The sequence below is a fragment of the Wolffia australiana genome, chromosome 6 (assembly GCF_029677425.1).
Source record: "Wolffia australiana isolate 7733 chromosome 6, ASM2967742v1".
Lineage (NCBI taxonomy): Eukaryota > Viridiplantae > Streptophyta > Magnoliopsida > Alismatales > Araceae > Wolffia > Wolffia australiana.
The window spans coordinates 6,043,965-6,058,903 of record NC_135840.1 but is presented as its reverse complement, the minus strand read 5'-3'; the positions used below and the strand labels follow the sequence as shown (position 1 = coordinate 6,058,903).

At 38.0% G+C, this 14,939-nt stretch overlaps 1 protein-coding gene across 6 annotated transcripts; it reads left to right on the top strand.

Annotated features, from left to right (window-relative positions):
• Positions 1-9,902: 9,902 nt before the first annotated feature.
• On the top strand, positions 9,903-14,862 carry LOC144704334 (2-hydroxy-palmitic acid dioxygenase MPO1-like). Of its 6 annotated transcripts, none has more exons than XR_013581793.1 (7): positions 9,903-10,513; positions 10,593-10,664; positions 10,752-11,377; positions 12,333-12,442; positions 12,529-12,588; positions 14,019-14,127; positions 14,698-14,862. XR_013581793.1 is itself a non-coding variant. In XM_078576737.1 (4 exons), exons 1-4 carry the CDS (start codon positions 10,000-10,002, stop codon positions 10,872-10,874), a joined length of 615 nt encoding a protein of 204 aa, XP_078432863.1. In that variant the 5' UTR covers positions 9,906-9,999; the 3' UTR covers positions 10,875-11,078. The 6 variants fall into 6 exon arrangements, 1 of the variants encoding a protein (XP_078432863.1); XR_013581795.1 differs by having other exon boundaries at positions 12,529-12,620; XR_013581794.1 differs by having other exon boundaries at positions 12,321-12,442.
• The last annotated feature ends 77 nt before the right edge of the window (positions 14,863-14,939 follow it).

Below are 14,939 nucleotides of genomic sequence, written 5' to 3'. Positions count from 1 at the left end.
GTTAGCTAAATCCCACTAAAAATACATATGATCCACATTTCTCCTCATGATAAATTATTCTTGAGTTTCCTTAAGTGAGTGGGTAATTAAGCTCAACATGAGCCAAGAAACATTAATAGAATAAGATTGTACAGTAGAAATGAAACATCTATCATATTCTTGTATTTTAATTTCTTGTTAATTTTATTTTATGCATTAGGGATCATGATTATTTTGGGTGTACCAATACATTACAAGCATAAGGTTTTATATATACATGGTCACTATTAATATTAATCATCTATGCATCAACCCTTACACACTCTACTTCGCACCCGCCGTCCTAAACTATTGTACTTGAGGACACTTTCCAGTTTAAGTTTTCAAATTAAAACCTCTAGTGTTAAGTGAAACTCCCAAATTTTTAATGATTCGAAAGACATATTTAAAAGGACTATGGGGTAAAGAGTCCATAATTTATAAACAATAAGAAAAGGCAGATAGAAAATCATGAAATCGGCAGAATGTGTATACAATATTAAGATATATATATATATATATATATATATATATATATTAAAGATAATAAAAAATAACTTAGATTAAAATACAGGTACAGGTTTTAAGTAAGAAGATTATAAAGACAGAAGAGGGAAAATAGGTCACAATATGGTGATCAATTATCTTTGAAAATGTATTATATATATACCTATTTCAAGGATGCTCTCCATTGACATCAAAACATGTGGATAGAATAGTACTATATAATCGACTCAGATGATGAGTTTGGCTTATAGTCTAGCCATTAGTGTAGACACACTAAGTGATGGGTATTATGCAGTTGTCAAGCAAATCACATGACCATATTTTTATTTTAAGTGCATTGAATTAAATATTTCTTAATTATTATTCCCATGCGATGTTTATAATGAAGCCCATGAATATGTGCAATGACTTAGAAAATTATAATAAGATTATAATACAGACATCACTAGTCTTTAAGCATGCATTCTAAATAATCATATTTGATGAATAGTCAAGATACACTTCGAATTAACTAGATAGGACAGTGTTATATGATATTACTTATATGATATGTATGGCTGATCATATGGTTGTTAGTGTTGAGACACTAAAGACACATTGGGCGCTCTTTAGAGAAAGAGTACACTGAATTGATCCATATGAATCCTTGAATGGTATTATACCGAAACAACAATCAAGTCGATTCATATCACGGTTGTATAAGTGATCCATTGACCTTAGACACCAAGGGCATTTTGTGGATGGATGATTATGTTTTTCATGTGAGTAATGAGTTTTAAACAATGTGAGAAGTACACGAAGATGATTGAGTGGTCAAGAGGGGATCATTTTACCATCGATATTGACTCAAGCAAAATGATGCAGCTAAACATCTAGCCAGGGTTGTGAGGATATTGGAGAAGATATTCTCTAATGATATGTGATATGCATCGGCACTAATTGAATGATGGATTAGGGCTTAATGATTGACCATACCCTAAGGTGTTTAAAGGTCTCTAGCGGATGAAGGGTTACGCATATGCTGTAACCGATGGTGGTAAAGGTCCCACGAGAGAGTTATAACACGACATTGTATCTTCTAGAGCATGAGGTGTAGCCTGGCACCCCTCGAGTCGGAAACTTAACCTATCGATTGGCTTAAAGTATATGTTGGTATAGTTAATTGATAAGGTATGGTTAATAAATATTATTGGGCCACTATAGGGGCATTGGTGGATATCATTATAATTAATGGATTTTCACGATTTGGGTGCTCGCACCCAAATTGTACAGTTGTATCACATTACGCCATTTTCTTCTTTATTCCCCTTCTTTTTCTCTCTCCCCCTCTTTCAGGGGTGACGTGACCTAATCCTGATCATTACCCCCCTATCTTCAACCCAAGCTTGACGAATGATTCTTGATGCTTCCCAACCTCTTCGATGACCCAAACCTCCTATATCAGAGTGGAAAAAGATCTTGGACAATTTTTATATGGATAAATTCCATGCTTGAACCAAAACCTTTGGCAATGAAATTTTGGAGGAACAACCTCAATCCAACATCAATAGGATCGATTCCTCATTGCATTCAGGTTAGTAAAAAATTAGTTCATTGAATCGATACTTAGTTAGTAACAAATTAGTTCATTGAACAAATACTTAAGCTTCATCTTATCAGATGGGATGGTGGAAAGGGATCATTTTGTCTAACTGGTTTATTCAATCAGTTGCTTTGATAGAAATCAGTTGATTCAATCTACTAAGTTGACCCTAGGCTGGCAGAGTAGACCTGATTGATGAAGTTTAGGTGGGAATTTTGGGCTGTGGTTGTGCACAGGGGTGATGGCGGTTGCAAAAATTATGGTTGGCCACATGAAATTGGGGTCGTGAATGATGGTAATGTGCAGAGAATTCCTAGAACTTTTGATACATGTGGAATTTTTCAATGGGAATCAATTTGTGGTAAAGCTTAATATCTAGGCTATTGATCAGAAGGATAGAGTGCCCAAAATTATGGATTTATCATGATGAAAAGGGAAAAGGGTCTCACAAATCTCTCTGTCAATTGCCCTTTCCTCCAATACCCTTCCCATCCTCTATAAAAATATTTATCCCTTACTCTTTGCATGCAATGGATCTTATATATATGAATCACTCTTTTCCAACAATAGTTGAGAACTAAATGCAAGGATGAAAGTTAAAAATGAGACAAAAGAGTGTCAATAGAGGTGTTCCGGTACTCTCAGCCCTTGGATTTGATCAATTTAAAATGCATTGTCAAGACGACTCGATGTCTAGCTCCTAATCCACATTACTTGATGGTAAAGATCCGTAAAATGACTCCAGTTACCAAATTCTCATATCAAGAAAGATTCCTCCATTTTACTTGTCTTTCTTAACATGTCTAATTTGGGTCTTAACATCCTTTTTGATTTTTGATCTCCTCACATATTCCAGGTGGTAATTTTGGCTTCTCTATCTATTTCAGATGATTAAAAGGCTTCTCTTTTTATCATATGTGACTACATAGTTTTCATTAAATCCAAGTGTCCTGTATTTAAAATAAATTTGAATAATTTTAATATTCTTTCCACTTTTCATTTTACTCAATTGGGGTTAACATCATATTCATATTTTCTTTTAAAACCATTTATTAACCATAAATGATATCTAATTCGTGTAAATCAGATAATATGAATGGTTAAATTAAGAATAATAACACACTTTTATTGTCAGTAATAAAATTTTATCATGTAGGCCTTGGGAACTACAGATTAGGAGAGTGCAACAGACCGTGGTCATTAACCTCAGTTCCAATGTAAGATCTAGTGGTTTAAAGGATGATTAAAGATCCCAAAGGGTGTTCTCACCTAATGCCTTTAAAACAAGTACATGCGTATTTTTTGATGGAATGATCTAAGACCTAAAAGCCAGTCTCACATTCCACATCTCATTCAGTATTCATTTAATAAAAATATATTCCATTTTTATGTGCATGCCATGATTAGAACAATTTACAAGGATAAGTGTAATGATAAGTGCATTATGACGATATAATTGTATGGAGATCACTTATTTTTTAAAAATGGAATGATGATGCCTATAGATATATATTTAAGATACTAAAAAAAACTTCAAAATAGCTAAATAGAATAACAGTATCTACTTGTGCTCATAGAATAAGGATGGTTGATCTCATGATTGTTTGTGTGTAGACTTAACAAGAGATGTTCAATACTCTTTAGATAAAAAGTTCTCTGAATTGATTTGTATGAAGCTCTATATAGTTTTATACCTAAATAAGAACCAGATAGATTTGTGTTACAAATATGGATAGCTGTGTTTTTATTAAGATGCGGTTTGATTGTGGGATTTTAAACACTCCCCGCTTCAATACAGCAACAAGCCCACAAGGATGATTGAGTGGTTAAAATAAGATATTCCATCCTCAATAGAAGATAAGTGTTGGGTTTTTTGGCCATGGTGAAGATCTCATGCTGTAGAACTAAATAAGAAATTAATGGACCTTCAATGATAATGCGATGATTGAATATCATTGCACAGAATCAAATTTTCTATCTTTTTGGTTTCTGAAATCTCTCATCATGAGCATAAGTTTTTTTCCAACATCCAGAAATATCCACATGTTCATTAGCACATCTCAAAAATCTCCTTGTCTTCAGTGTAGTCATACTCAAGTATCATATGGATAGAAATATTTGAGATATATTTATAAATAGCAATTGTAATATTGTAGATTATTATTAACTAATCATACTTATTATGGGGATTCATTATAATCATTGTACCTATATGATAATTAATATGTTTTTATTATGATGCTAACCCAGATGTGGAATGTGTGATTGACGTGGTGCCATATTTAATTACATTATATTTGCAGCTCACCCTATCAACTGGTCAAATATATTCTAGATTAACAAAACTATATGCCAAAAATGGTCGATTAATTAGACTGTCCAATAGAGAATTATTGGACTTATGGAGTTATTAAATCTCCTAGAGTGGTGCCACACATATGGTTATTTCAATGCTAGAGGATATATTTGAGATATAAACATCTATGAAAGATCCCATAAAGTATAAAAGGATATAAATACCTACGCAAATTTAAATTTGAAATCCCATGCCTCTCTCCTTGAGTGTCCTCCCCTTTTGGTGTAACAAGAACGATTATAAGATGATTCCCGATTGATTGTGATGTATATTTGAGTAGAAGACAAGGAGTTCTAACATATTGAGCACATGGTGATTCAATCATCAACATGATATTGATTTTACTTTAAAGGCATGTTGTGATCTTTTGTATTCTACTATCCATATCATCTCTGAATCAGAAGCCATGGCCACAAACTAACAGTGGCATCAAAATCAGATAGCTACCATGATTGACATGAAAATGTGTCCTCCTTTATATATGAATGATATGCAAAAGGGTATGGTTGCCATCTTGAAATGACATGCTTGAAAATTCTTGAGGAGCCTCGGATGGAAAATGATCTGGTCTGATATAGTTCACGCGTCATGGGGCCCATTAGTGGATCCTAGATGCCACAAATTCGGTACCACCCAATTAAAAAATTGCGTGGCCTATGCATTAAGAGATCTAAGGTGGATTAATCAGGTCTGACCTGTTGCCTTAAGTCACGAGGCCTATTATAATGGATTCCAGCTAGTGCACTTGAAATGAGACCTCTTCTGTAAATTGTAGTGCATGCATAATGGGTAAGGCCAAGTGGGGAATATTAGATTTGACCTGATCTGAAAATGGTGATGGGAATCATGACCCCAATCAACAGGATCCCAACTCAATTCCTCAGCAGAATATCACATCAGATATATATTAAAAAATGAAAAACTAGAAAAAACTAAAGACACCACCCTTTCATTGATCCAATTTGTGATTTATTAGTTTCTTGAGTAAACCTCGTAAAGCTGTTTATATGTCCAAAGTCTATAAGTATCTACACAATCTTCAGCATATTGGATCTTTTCTTCTTTCCCTCAAACTCTAATGGTGCAAATAAGATATCCTCTCCACCAAATCCCACTTGAAACCTCTCTTGGGAAGAGGAAGAGAAGAAAGTGGGTCCTACAATTGACTTGCATGGGAATCCAATGAGGTTTCCCACTCTATTTCTACGCTTCAAGAAAATTTACATGAAATCCCCTAAAAGACTTAACAAAGATCTGATCTCTAGGAACATTTGATTGAGGTCCTGAAACTTAGTTTATATATCCACCAATGTTCGAGAATCACATGTGTGTGACCCTCTAGGCGCATGAGTTAGTCTAATTAAGAACTTAATGACCCAATAACCCCTACATGTTACCTTATTAATTGGTAGGTTGAGTTACCAGCCTATGAGTTCCAAGCTACTTGTGTTCTGGAAGAAACAAAGGATTATGTCAACTCTCTCAAGGAATCTCTATTGTCATTGAATATTTTGTATGTATAATACTTCATATGTTATATTGTTTAGAATAAAAAAGGGTATCATTAACTTTTAAACCATAATTGGTCATTCTACTTAGCACTAGTGTATGGAAAATGCATTCAAGAATACCTTCTTCAATAACTGTACTACCTTGGTTAGATGTTGAATTACATATGCTTCTATGTGTCAATCCCATCTAATACTATGAGTGGGTGATCTCAACTCAACCATAGAATCACCTTCATTGACTCACTGGTGTATCCAAACTAGGTAAATTTGGAACTTCATGCACAAAGACTCGTAAGTCATAGTCAAAATAAAATCATTTGTTCACAAAGTCTCTTTGATGACTCATATCTAAAGACCCTTATACAATTGTGAGTTGAATTCTCTTGATAAATGCTACATGTCATACCGTTTATGGATTCATACAGATCAAATCAGTGAACTATTTCTTCATTCAGTGCCCACTATATATCCTTAATGTGCTTTTAATAATGGTTGTGGGATCAGCCATACTCATCTTATGACTAAGACAAGACACTATTCCATTCACATATTTTGATATCCTTTTGAGTAGAAATATTTCCAGCCATGAAGCCAATCAAATATTCCATATCCTATTTAATTTTCATTTATACGATGTATTCATGATAGTGCACATATGATAGTTATAATGAAGTAAATATGAATACATAGTCTGACTTACACAAAATTTAAGATGACACCAAGATACAAAGATCTCGTCTTGAAGCATGTGTTCTAAATACTCGATAAAGACATCGTATTAAAATGTCGATTGAGTTTATTTACATCATGTTTGTGTATGTTATCATTAGACCTCAAACACCTCATATATTTTATGGATGGACAGTTGCAATTTGACAATGACCTATGAGTTCCTATTCATAAAATTTTAAATTAGTTTAGATCAATTATGTAGCAAGAATTTGATGAAATGATTGAGTGGTCCAAATGGGATCGTCGGCCCATAGTACAAGATGTGATGGATCAAGTAAAAGGATGCAATGAAGCCCTTGACCAAGGTGGTGGAATATCGCAGAACAATTCTCCAACTATTTTTTAACACATTAGTGCTAACTCAAATGACTAATTAGGTTTAACAATTAACCATACCCAAAATTGTCTTAGGAGCTTCAAGCAGATGAGAGACTATACATATAAAGAAACAGCAACACAAAGGTTTCATGAGTTAGTCAGCACACTAATTTGTATCTTCTAGGCACCCCACAAGATGGAAAGTCAACGTATCGATAGGTTTAAATAAACTGATCATTTATCAATCTTTATCTGATGATATCGATAATTAATTTTGAAAGCCAATAAATGTTATTATATCCCTATAGTCGTTAACTAGACTAGTAAATGGGCCTAGAGGGTCACACAAAAATGGTCTTTTGGACATCAGAAGATATACTCATAGTTTAGGGGTTTTATGAAGAAATTCCTACTAAGTATAAATAGGGGAATGCCTTGAATAAATTCACCCTAGATAAATTGTTAAGGTTGATCATCCTTCTTCTCCCTTCTCCCCTTAGCTCCTCTCCACTCCTGATGAGATGAAAACATCATAAGATGACAGCGAAGTGATAATTGTACACATCAAGATGAAAGATGAGATTAGACATGTGGGGATCACATGGATATATCTAGAGGCTGGACATATGAACAGCTCAACAAGTTCTCTTGAGGAAATGAGAAATCATTGTTTTGCATAGTGTTAACTTGCGATCATGACATGCATTATCATCATTCATGAATGAAATTAATGCATAATTCACATGACTTTATGCACGTTATCATGCATTGTGAGCATTTTTAGCATTTACCTCATTTTATCACTCATGTGCTTAATATTTGCTATTTAGGTGATAATATGAGTAAATTAGGAGGTTTGACCTTTCACAAGGTCAAACCGTGGTCAATTAATCAATTCTTTTGAGTGATGATGTGCAGGAGCCAAGATGAATAGAGTTCAAGGCTTTAAGGGGCAATTCGCAGACTGAAATTCTGACCAAAGTGCATACTTTAGAACTAATTTTGAATGGCTAAATAATGTTGTTCTAATGTGCAGGATCAGTGATCTTAAAGATGTTTGAAATCATAAAAATCTAGAAAAAAATCTCACTTAATTTGGATATTTCTATAAAAAGGTATGGCTGTTCGAAAATAAGAAAAAAAAATCATAAATCACTTTCGAGATTTTTTATAATTTTTGTAGGAAGAGCGTTTTGGGCTGTGTCGATCAGTGCTAATGGGCCGCGATGAAGCCAAGAGTTAAAAGAGGGTTGGTTCACTAGAGGCCTAGCTGACGTGGAGACTAAATGGGGTGCCACGTGGCGCGCACATAGGGTGCCAGCATGGGGTGCATGGGGAAATATTTCCTTCATTTATATATATAGGTGCCCTTAGGACTTTCTATTGATAAAGTTGCGTCAGTTTACATGCACGTTATATTCAGTTTTTATTTCGATATGTGACTAGACTTTATCTTTCTCGCAGGCGATGTGGCACGATGTGGCGCGTCCGATGGCTTCATCAGACGGGTAAGAGAATTAGTGCACCCAGGTTACAGCGTATCACAAAAGGACTCACAGACGTGCCGCGATCTGATTGGTCCCGCGAAGAAGCGAAAGAAAATTAAATAAATAAAAGAAGAAAGAAAGGCAGAGATCGACGGCGAAATCAGCCATCAATCTCGCCCACTTAGAGATGTATGGCGGGAGTTTGGTGGCGGCCCTAAAGAAAACCGATCGCCAAACTCCCGAGAGAGGGTTTTTTTTGGAAAGAGCGTGGATCTTCCAGGGAGGAGGAAGGAGACTGCGGAGAACTGGATCTCATCGCCACGAGGAAGAACTCCACCGCCCGTGAGAGCTCATCAGCGCCGGAGGAAGAAGAAGAACCGACGCCGGAGAGAGCGGCGGCACTCCAAGGAGCGAGATCTCCACTTGGAGCTCGACGCAGAGAGAGAAACCTACCGAGACCGGATTTTGCCGCCGGAGATTCAGTTGTCGACCCCGGTGTTGCCCAAGCAACCGCCAATTTTCATTTCGTCACACCGTCGATAAGTATTTTGATCATATGTTTTAGAATGTCATTATGATTCCAGTCATAGTCTTCTGATGCGTGGACCATTTATATGTCATCTCAATAAAGGCCCTAAAACCCAATACTTCTCGAGTACCCTTCCAACACATGTTTAAAGACTAATTGTCATGGACTTCAAATCATTATGATCCTATCATAATTCACTCAACCATTTCTTGTATTCATAAAGTTCAATTATAATTAATATACTGTATCAATGAATATTTAATAAGACATGGACTGAGAGATTGGCTTGTATTACATATTTATTTCGAAAAATTGAAGCGCTCATTTGTGGGAGAGTCGATCCAATGCAGATTGGGGGACACACAGTGGTGTGGAGGAGGTTTGACTGATCCAAATATCATGGGGCATTATCTAGGGGAGCCCCAACTAGTTGACATGGTATAAGACTTGATCCCTAGATTATGGGCCATGTGTACTAGGCAGGGTACCTATCCATCTGCCATTATTTTAAGCAAAGTTATAGGGATTAGACCATCTGGCAACCTTCTCGCCATTAAAATAATCACCACCAACTTCTCCTCTTTCATTTTCACTCTCCACTCTACCCCTCAAAGATTAATCTTTCCTCCATCTGACTAATCTTCATTATCTAATGGGACCAATCAACTTCCGAATTTCCTCCCTTTCTCTCTATCCCCATAACCCCCTTGACAAACCAATTATCACAATAGCCGACCAAACACGGTTTTCCAATCTAGATAGTAAAATATGTAAACTGAAGAAAGACCAAATAAAATTTCTAGAAGTATTAAAGAGTATGTAAAGGAAAATCTCCAAAGTATAAATAATCTAGAGCTTGTGACCAGTTCAAAGCTCGTGAATTTGGGGGAGGAGGAAGGAACCCATAAAGAGTCTATCTTCCCGGGGAAGGAAGGGAAGGAGGAGGAAGTCGATCAATCATGGCGGAGGGGAGGAAGAAGGGAGGGTTGCTGGACGTGGAGAAGCAGTTCGCCTTCTACGGAGCGTACCACAGCGCGCCGATGAACGTGCTCATCCACGTTCTCTTCGTGTGGCCCATCTTCTTCACCGCGCTCCTCGCCCTCGCCTTCACCCCGCCCTTGTTCCCCCTCTCCTCTTCCTCCTCGTCCTTCTCCCCCCTCGCCTTCAACGGCGCCTTGCTCGTCGCCCTCGTCTACGCCGGCTTCTACGTCCGCCTCGACCCCCGCGCCGGCTCCCTCGCCGCGCTCCTCTGCCTCCTCTGCTGGATCGCCAGCGCCTTCCTCGCCGCCCGCCTCGGCCCCCGCCGCGGCCTCCTCGTCCGCTCCCATTCCATTCCATCCCATCCCCCAATTTTCGATCTCCGATCTTCATCGAAACCCATCGATCAAATCATCTTTTCTCCGATTGCAGGTCGCGCTGGCGTCGCAGATCTTCTGCTGGACGTGCCAGTTCATCGGCCATGGCGTCTTCGAGGTGAGCGTCCCCCAATTCCTGCTCGAGCAGCACCGGAAATTCAAATTTTCAAGAAGAATCTCTGCGCCTTCCTCCGCAGGGCCGGGCGCCGGCGCTGCTCACGAACCTCGCCCAGGCCTTCCTGATGGCCCCCTTCTTCGTCCTCCTCGAGGTAAACCCTAGATCTCGATCTACACAAACCTTGCGCTCCCGGTGAATATCCCCCCCCCCCCTTCCGTCCTTCCTTCCTTCCTCGCAGGTGCTCATGAAATTCGGCTACGAGCCCCACCCCGGCTTCAAGACCGCCGTCCGCGCCGAGATCGCCGCCGAGATCGAAGCCTGGCGTGCCAGCAAGCAAGCAAACGAAGCCCTTCTGAGCTAGTGGCCGCCATCGCCGACGATGATCAGTCGTCGTTGTGCCTCTTCTCGTCAGGAGGACGACGACGAAACTGTCAACTGTCAAAGGCCAATTCACGACTCCAGACTGGAGTTTTATTAAAATACTGTTTATATTTCTTGATTAAATCCATGTGTATCTAAAAAGGGGTTGAATCACCAAATGTCACGAACTTTCCCCGTTGCTCACCGTATGTCATGTACTTTCGAAATATCACCGTATGTCACAAACTTTTGAAAATTATTACGGTGTGTCACGAGGCTTGGCCACCGGTGACGTGGACGATGACATAGGTGCCACGGGTGAAGCCGAGCCTTGTCATCGGCCACGTCATCGTCCACGTCACCGGAAGCGAAGTAGGGGCTCCGATTCTGGCGTTTTTGGCGATTTTGGCTGGATCTTGGCGATTTGGGTGGCGATTTGGGTGGCGATTTGGGTGGATCAATAAGACGAAGAAGATTTCCGGACGATTTGGGTGGATCTCTGCGGTAAGATTTCGCCGTTTTTTTTTTGTCTTGGATTTCTTTCTGCGATTGATCGCTGAGAAATGAAGAATCGGGGATGTTAAATCCCCGATTCTTCATCGTGAATCTGAGAATGGGGATTTCGATCGAGATTTTTTCGATCGAAACCCTTTCTTTGGCGAGCACCGTGAACAGAAGAAAAAGAAGATTGCGATCAAAAGATTGTTATGAGGATTTTGATCGGAAGATTTTGATCGGGAGAAGAAGAAGAAGAAGAAGAAGAAGAAGGAGAAGAAGAGGAAGAAAAGAAGAAGGAGAAGAGGAAGAAAAGAAGAAGGAGAAGAGGAAGAAGAAAGGGAATCCATTTATCTTTCTATCCATCTTTCTTATCCTCTTCTATCAATCCTCTTCTTATCATCTTTATACAACTATACCTGCATCAATCTCACCGCATCTGCTTCTCTCTTACCCAACAATCTTTCTCCACCTGTATCTTTCTTTATTCCTATCTCTCTTACAACATGAGGCTGCATGTGACCATCCTGACAAAACCTGCTTTCATGGACGAGGTTCATGTTCATACTAAAAGTTTCATGAAAATCATAATTTTGGCATTACTTAGTAAATAAGTTCATTTAATGATAGGATTCATCAACATTCCCCATCAAACATTGGGAAACTTGATTTATTACGTGTCGTATACTATGTCTTTGATTTTTTACATTCAAGCATGGAGTCCGACATCAATAACTTGGATTTTAGTTCTGAAAAAAAATCAGTTCTCAGTGGCTCACATGTTTGGAAGGATCTCATAAAAAAGAACATAAGAGTGGCAAAACAATATAAATATTTTGTAATTAAGCTCAATTTAACCAACAACTATAACCCATAATTTATTTTATCAACAACGTGAGACTCAATGAAAATAAGCTGGTGAAATACACATTGATGCTTTGCTGCAACCAAGCGATCTCTGCAGCTGAATTGGACCTTAGAGTATCGATCCCAACTCTTGCCATGAGGTAATATTTTACAAATGCATCGACTGCTAGATGAGGTACCGAGGCTTGTCCAGAAAACCAGCACCGGGTTAGTTTATGCATGCTTTATTCATCACAAATGATTTTTTTTGAAGAAAATTCATAGCAAATGATGATCTCTTCCTTTCCTTGTAGCCCATTAGTCAAGGTGAAGGGAGATGGGAGTGCAGACCATTTTGTGGACGCTTCATCATGGTTTGGCAACAATCATTATGATTTAAATTCAAGTTACAGTCAAATTTCCGCAATCATTGATTTGCTTCAATTTTCTGAATATTTTTCTACATTAAGTGTTTTTCCTCATTTATTCTTATTTTATTTGATTTCATAAATTAATTAGGAGATCTACAGACTGAGAAATGATATCAAAATATATGGATTGACATAATGCCACATGGACGGAAGTTACCTTCCTCCATATCTATTCTTATATGATTCTGCCCATAGATCTATCATATTTATCAATCAAATTATGTGCCTACTCTATCTAAGTGGCATTATGTCAATCCATTTATCTTTCTATCCATCTTTATACAAGAAGAGGAAGAGGAAGAGGGAAGAAGGAGAAGAAGAAGAAGAAGATAAGAGGGAAGAAGGAGAAGAAGAAGAAGAAGAAGAAGGAGAAGAAGAAGGAGAAGAAGAAGAAGAAGAAGAAGAAGAGAAGAGGGAAGAAGAAGAAGAAGAAGAAGAAGAAGAAGAAGAAGAAGAAGAAGAGGAAGAAGAAGAAGAAGAAGAAGAAGAAGAAGAAGAAGAAGAAGAAGAAGAAGAAGAAGAAGAAGAAGAAGAAGAAGAAGAAGAAGGAGAAGAGGGAAGAAGGAGAAGAAGAAGAAGAAGAGGGAAGAAGGAGAAGAGGAAGAGGGAAGAAGGAGAAGAAGGAGAAGAAGAAGAAGAAAAAGAAGAAGAAGAAGAAAAAGAAGAAGAAGAAGGAGAAGAGGAAGAAAATAAGAAGAAGAAGGAGAAGAAGAAAAAGAAGAAGAAGAGGGAAGAAGGAGAAGGTGGGCTGGGGTCTGCCCCAATATGTTACTGTACTATCTTTCCTAGGATCTTAAGCTTCTGTCAAGACTATTTCTGTCATTTAAATACCTTTATCCTACTATCTCAGGAGTATTTCGATCATTAAGATGCTCTTTTTCAAATTGATCAAAAGATCAGTCAAATCTAATCTGATTATTAGATTGATTGATCCATCAGATCAATCATTTTGATCAATAATAAGATAAAGAAAATGACGTGGTAAAAACTGTGGCATAAAAGACCAAAAAGGTCCGTCGAAAAAAAGCCAAACGGCTAAAACTCCCCTGCCTTCATTCGATGTATGATATTGCCATTTCAGATGATCAATGATCAATAGTGTGTACGTCAATTCGACCGATTGAGACATTCAAATCAATCTTCAATATGATAAAACGATCAAGTAATTGAATCAATCCAATTTAGAGCATATCATTCAACTCAACATTACTACACATCATTTTCTTTCACCTTTCTTTTTCTGCTCTGCAATTACATTAAAACTATTTCCCATACAGACATTCTTTATAAAAAAATATCATATAGATAGTCAGTGCCTGTGTGATGGGCAGGGTGTGGAGATTTATGGCATAACCTTAATTTTCTGCATGTAGGTCTGGTCATGTTCTTCCGTGCAGGCCTTCAAGGATGACATTAGATATCAAAAATTGTTCCCACAAGAAACTTTCCAAATGGCTACAGTCCAAGGCATCCGCTGGCCTGGTACTCATTTTATGCCTCTCATTAACTTTCAAAAAGTTCTAATTTTTCTATTCCAATGCCGAATGTGTGCTTTTGCCATTTTAGAGGAAGGAGAGATAGAAGTTTGAGAAATCGTTATGAAGAGAAAGAAAAGTTGGTATCATTTATGTAGAAAAGAGAGAAGATTGGTGCTGATCAAGTAATGAGGAAGAAAGAATTGATATTTTGATATTTTAGGGAGACAGGAAATATAAAGTTTGAGGAATCATTCTAGACAGAAAGTTGGCATCATTTGCAAAGAAATGAGAGCCTTTTTGAGGGGGAGATTATAAGTCTGAATAATGATCCATCAGATCAATCATTTTGATCAAGAATGTGGGCTGGGGTCTGCCCTAACCCCCCTACCGAACCCAATTCCCACCTGGCCTCGGCTGGGAGGTTTGAAAAGGAGTGTTGGGTTCTACTCTACTTACATACTGAACCCACCTCCCAAATTTTAGTGGAGGGACTCTTGTTTATTTTTTTTTCATTTCTGCTCTCATTCTCTTGTGCACACCCTTTGATTGCATAAATGACGTTACTCATTTTCAGATGCGGAGGCGTGCAGGGTGCTGAGAAGGTGTGGGGACTTTCTTCACCTGCGATCGGGGTTTCGTCATCTTCTTACTTTTCTACCACACTACATGTTTCTCATTTCTTGGTCCCTTTTAATTCTGTAAAATTTTGGAGTTTGTGAATACTTAGTTTTTCCTCTTATCTCGCGCAATGTCTCTCACTCGCTCTCCCCGTCTATCTACTTTTCAATCTCCCACTCAACGCTCACATCATCTCTC

Coding starts and splice junctions, on each gene's coding strand:
- LOC144704334 (XM_078576737.1), top strand. CDS start 10,000: ATGGCGGAGGGGAGGAAGAAGGGAGGGTTGCTGGACGTGGAGAAGCAG. Junction 10,514..10,592: donor TCGGCCATGGCGTCTTCGAG/GTGAGCGTCCCC, acceptor CTTCCTCCGCAG/GGCCGGGCGCCGGCGCTGCT. Junction 10,665..10,751: donor CCTTCTTCGTCCTCCTCGAG/GTAAACCCTAGA, acceptor CCTTCCTCGCAG/GTGCTCATGAAATTCGGCTA.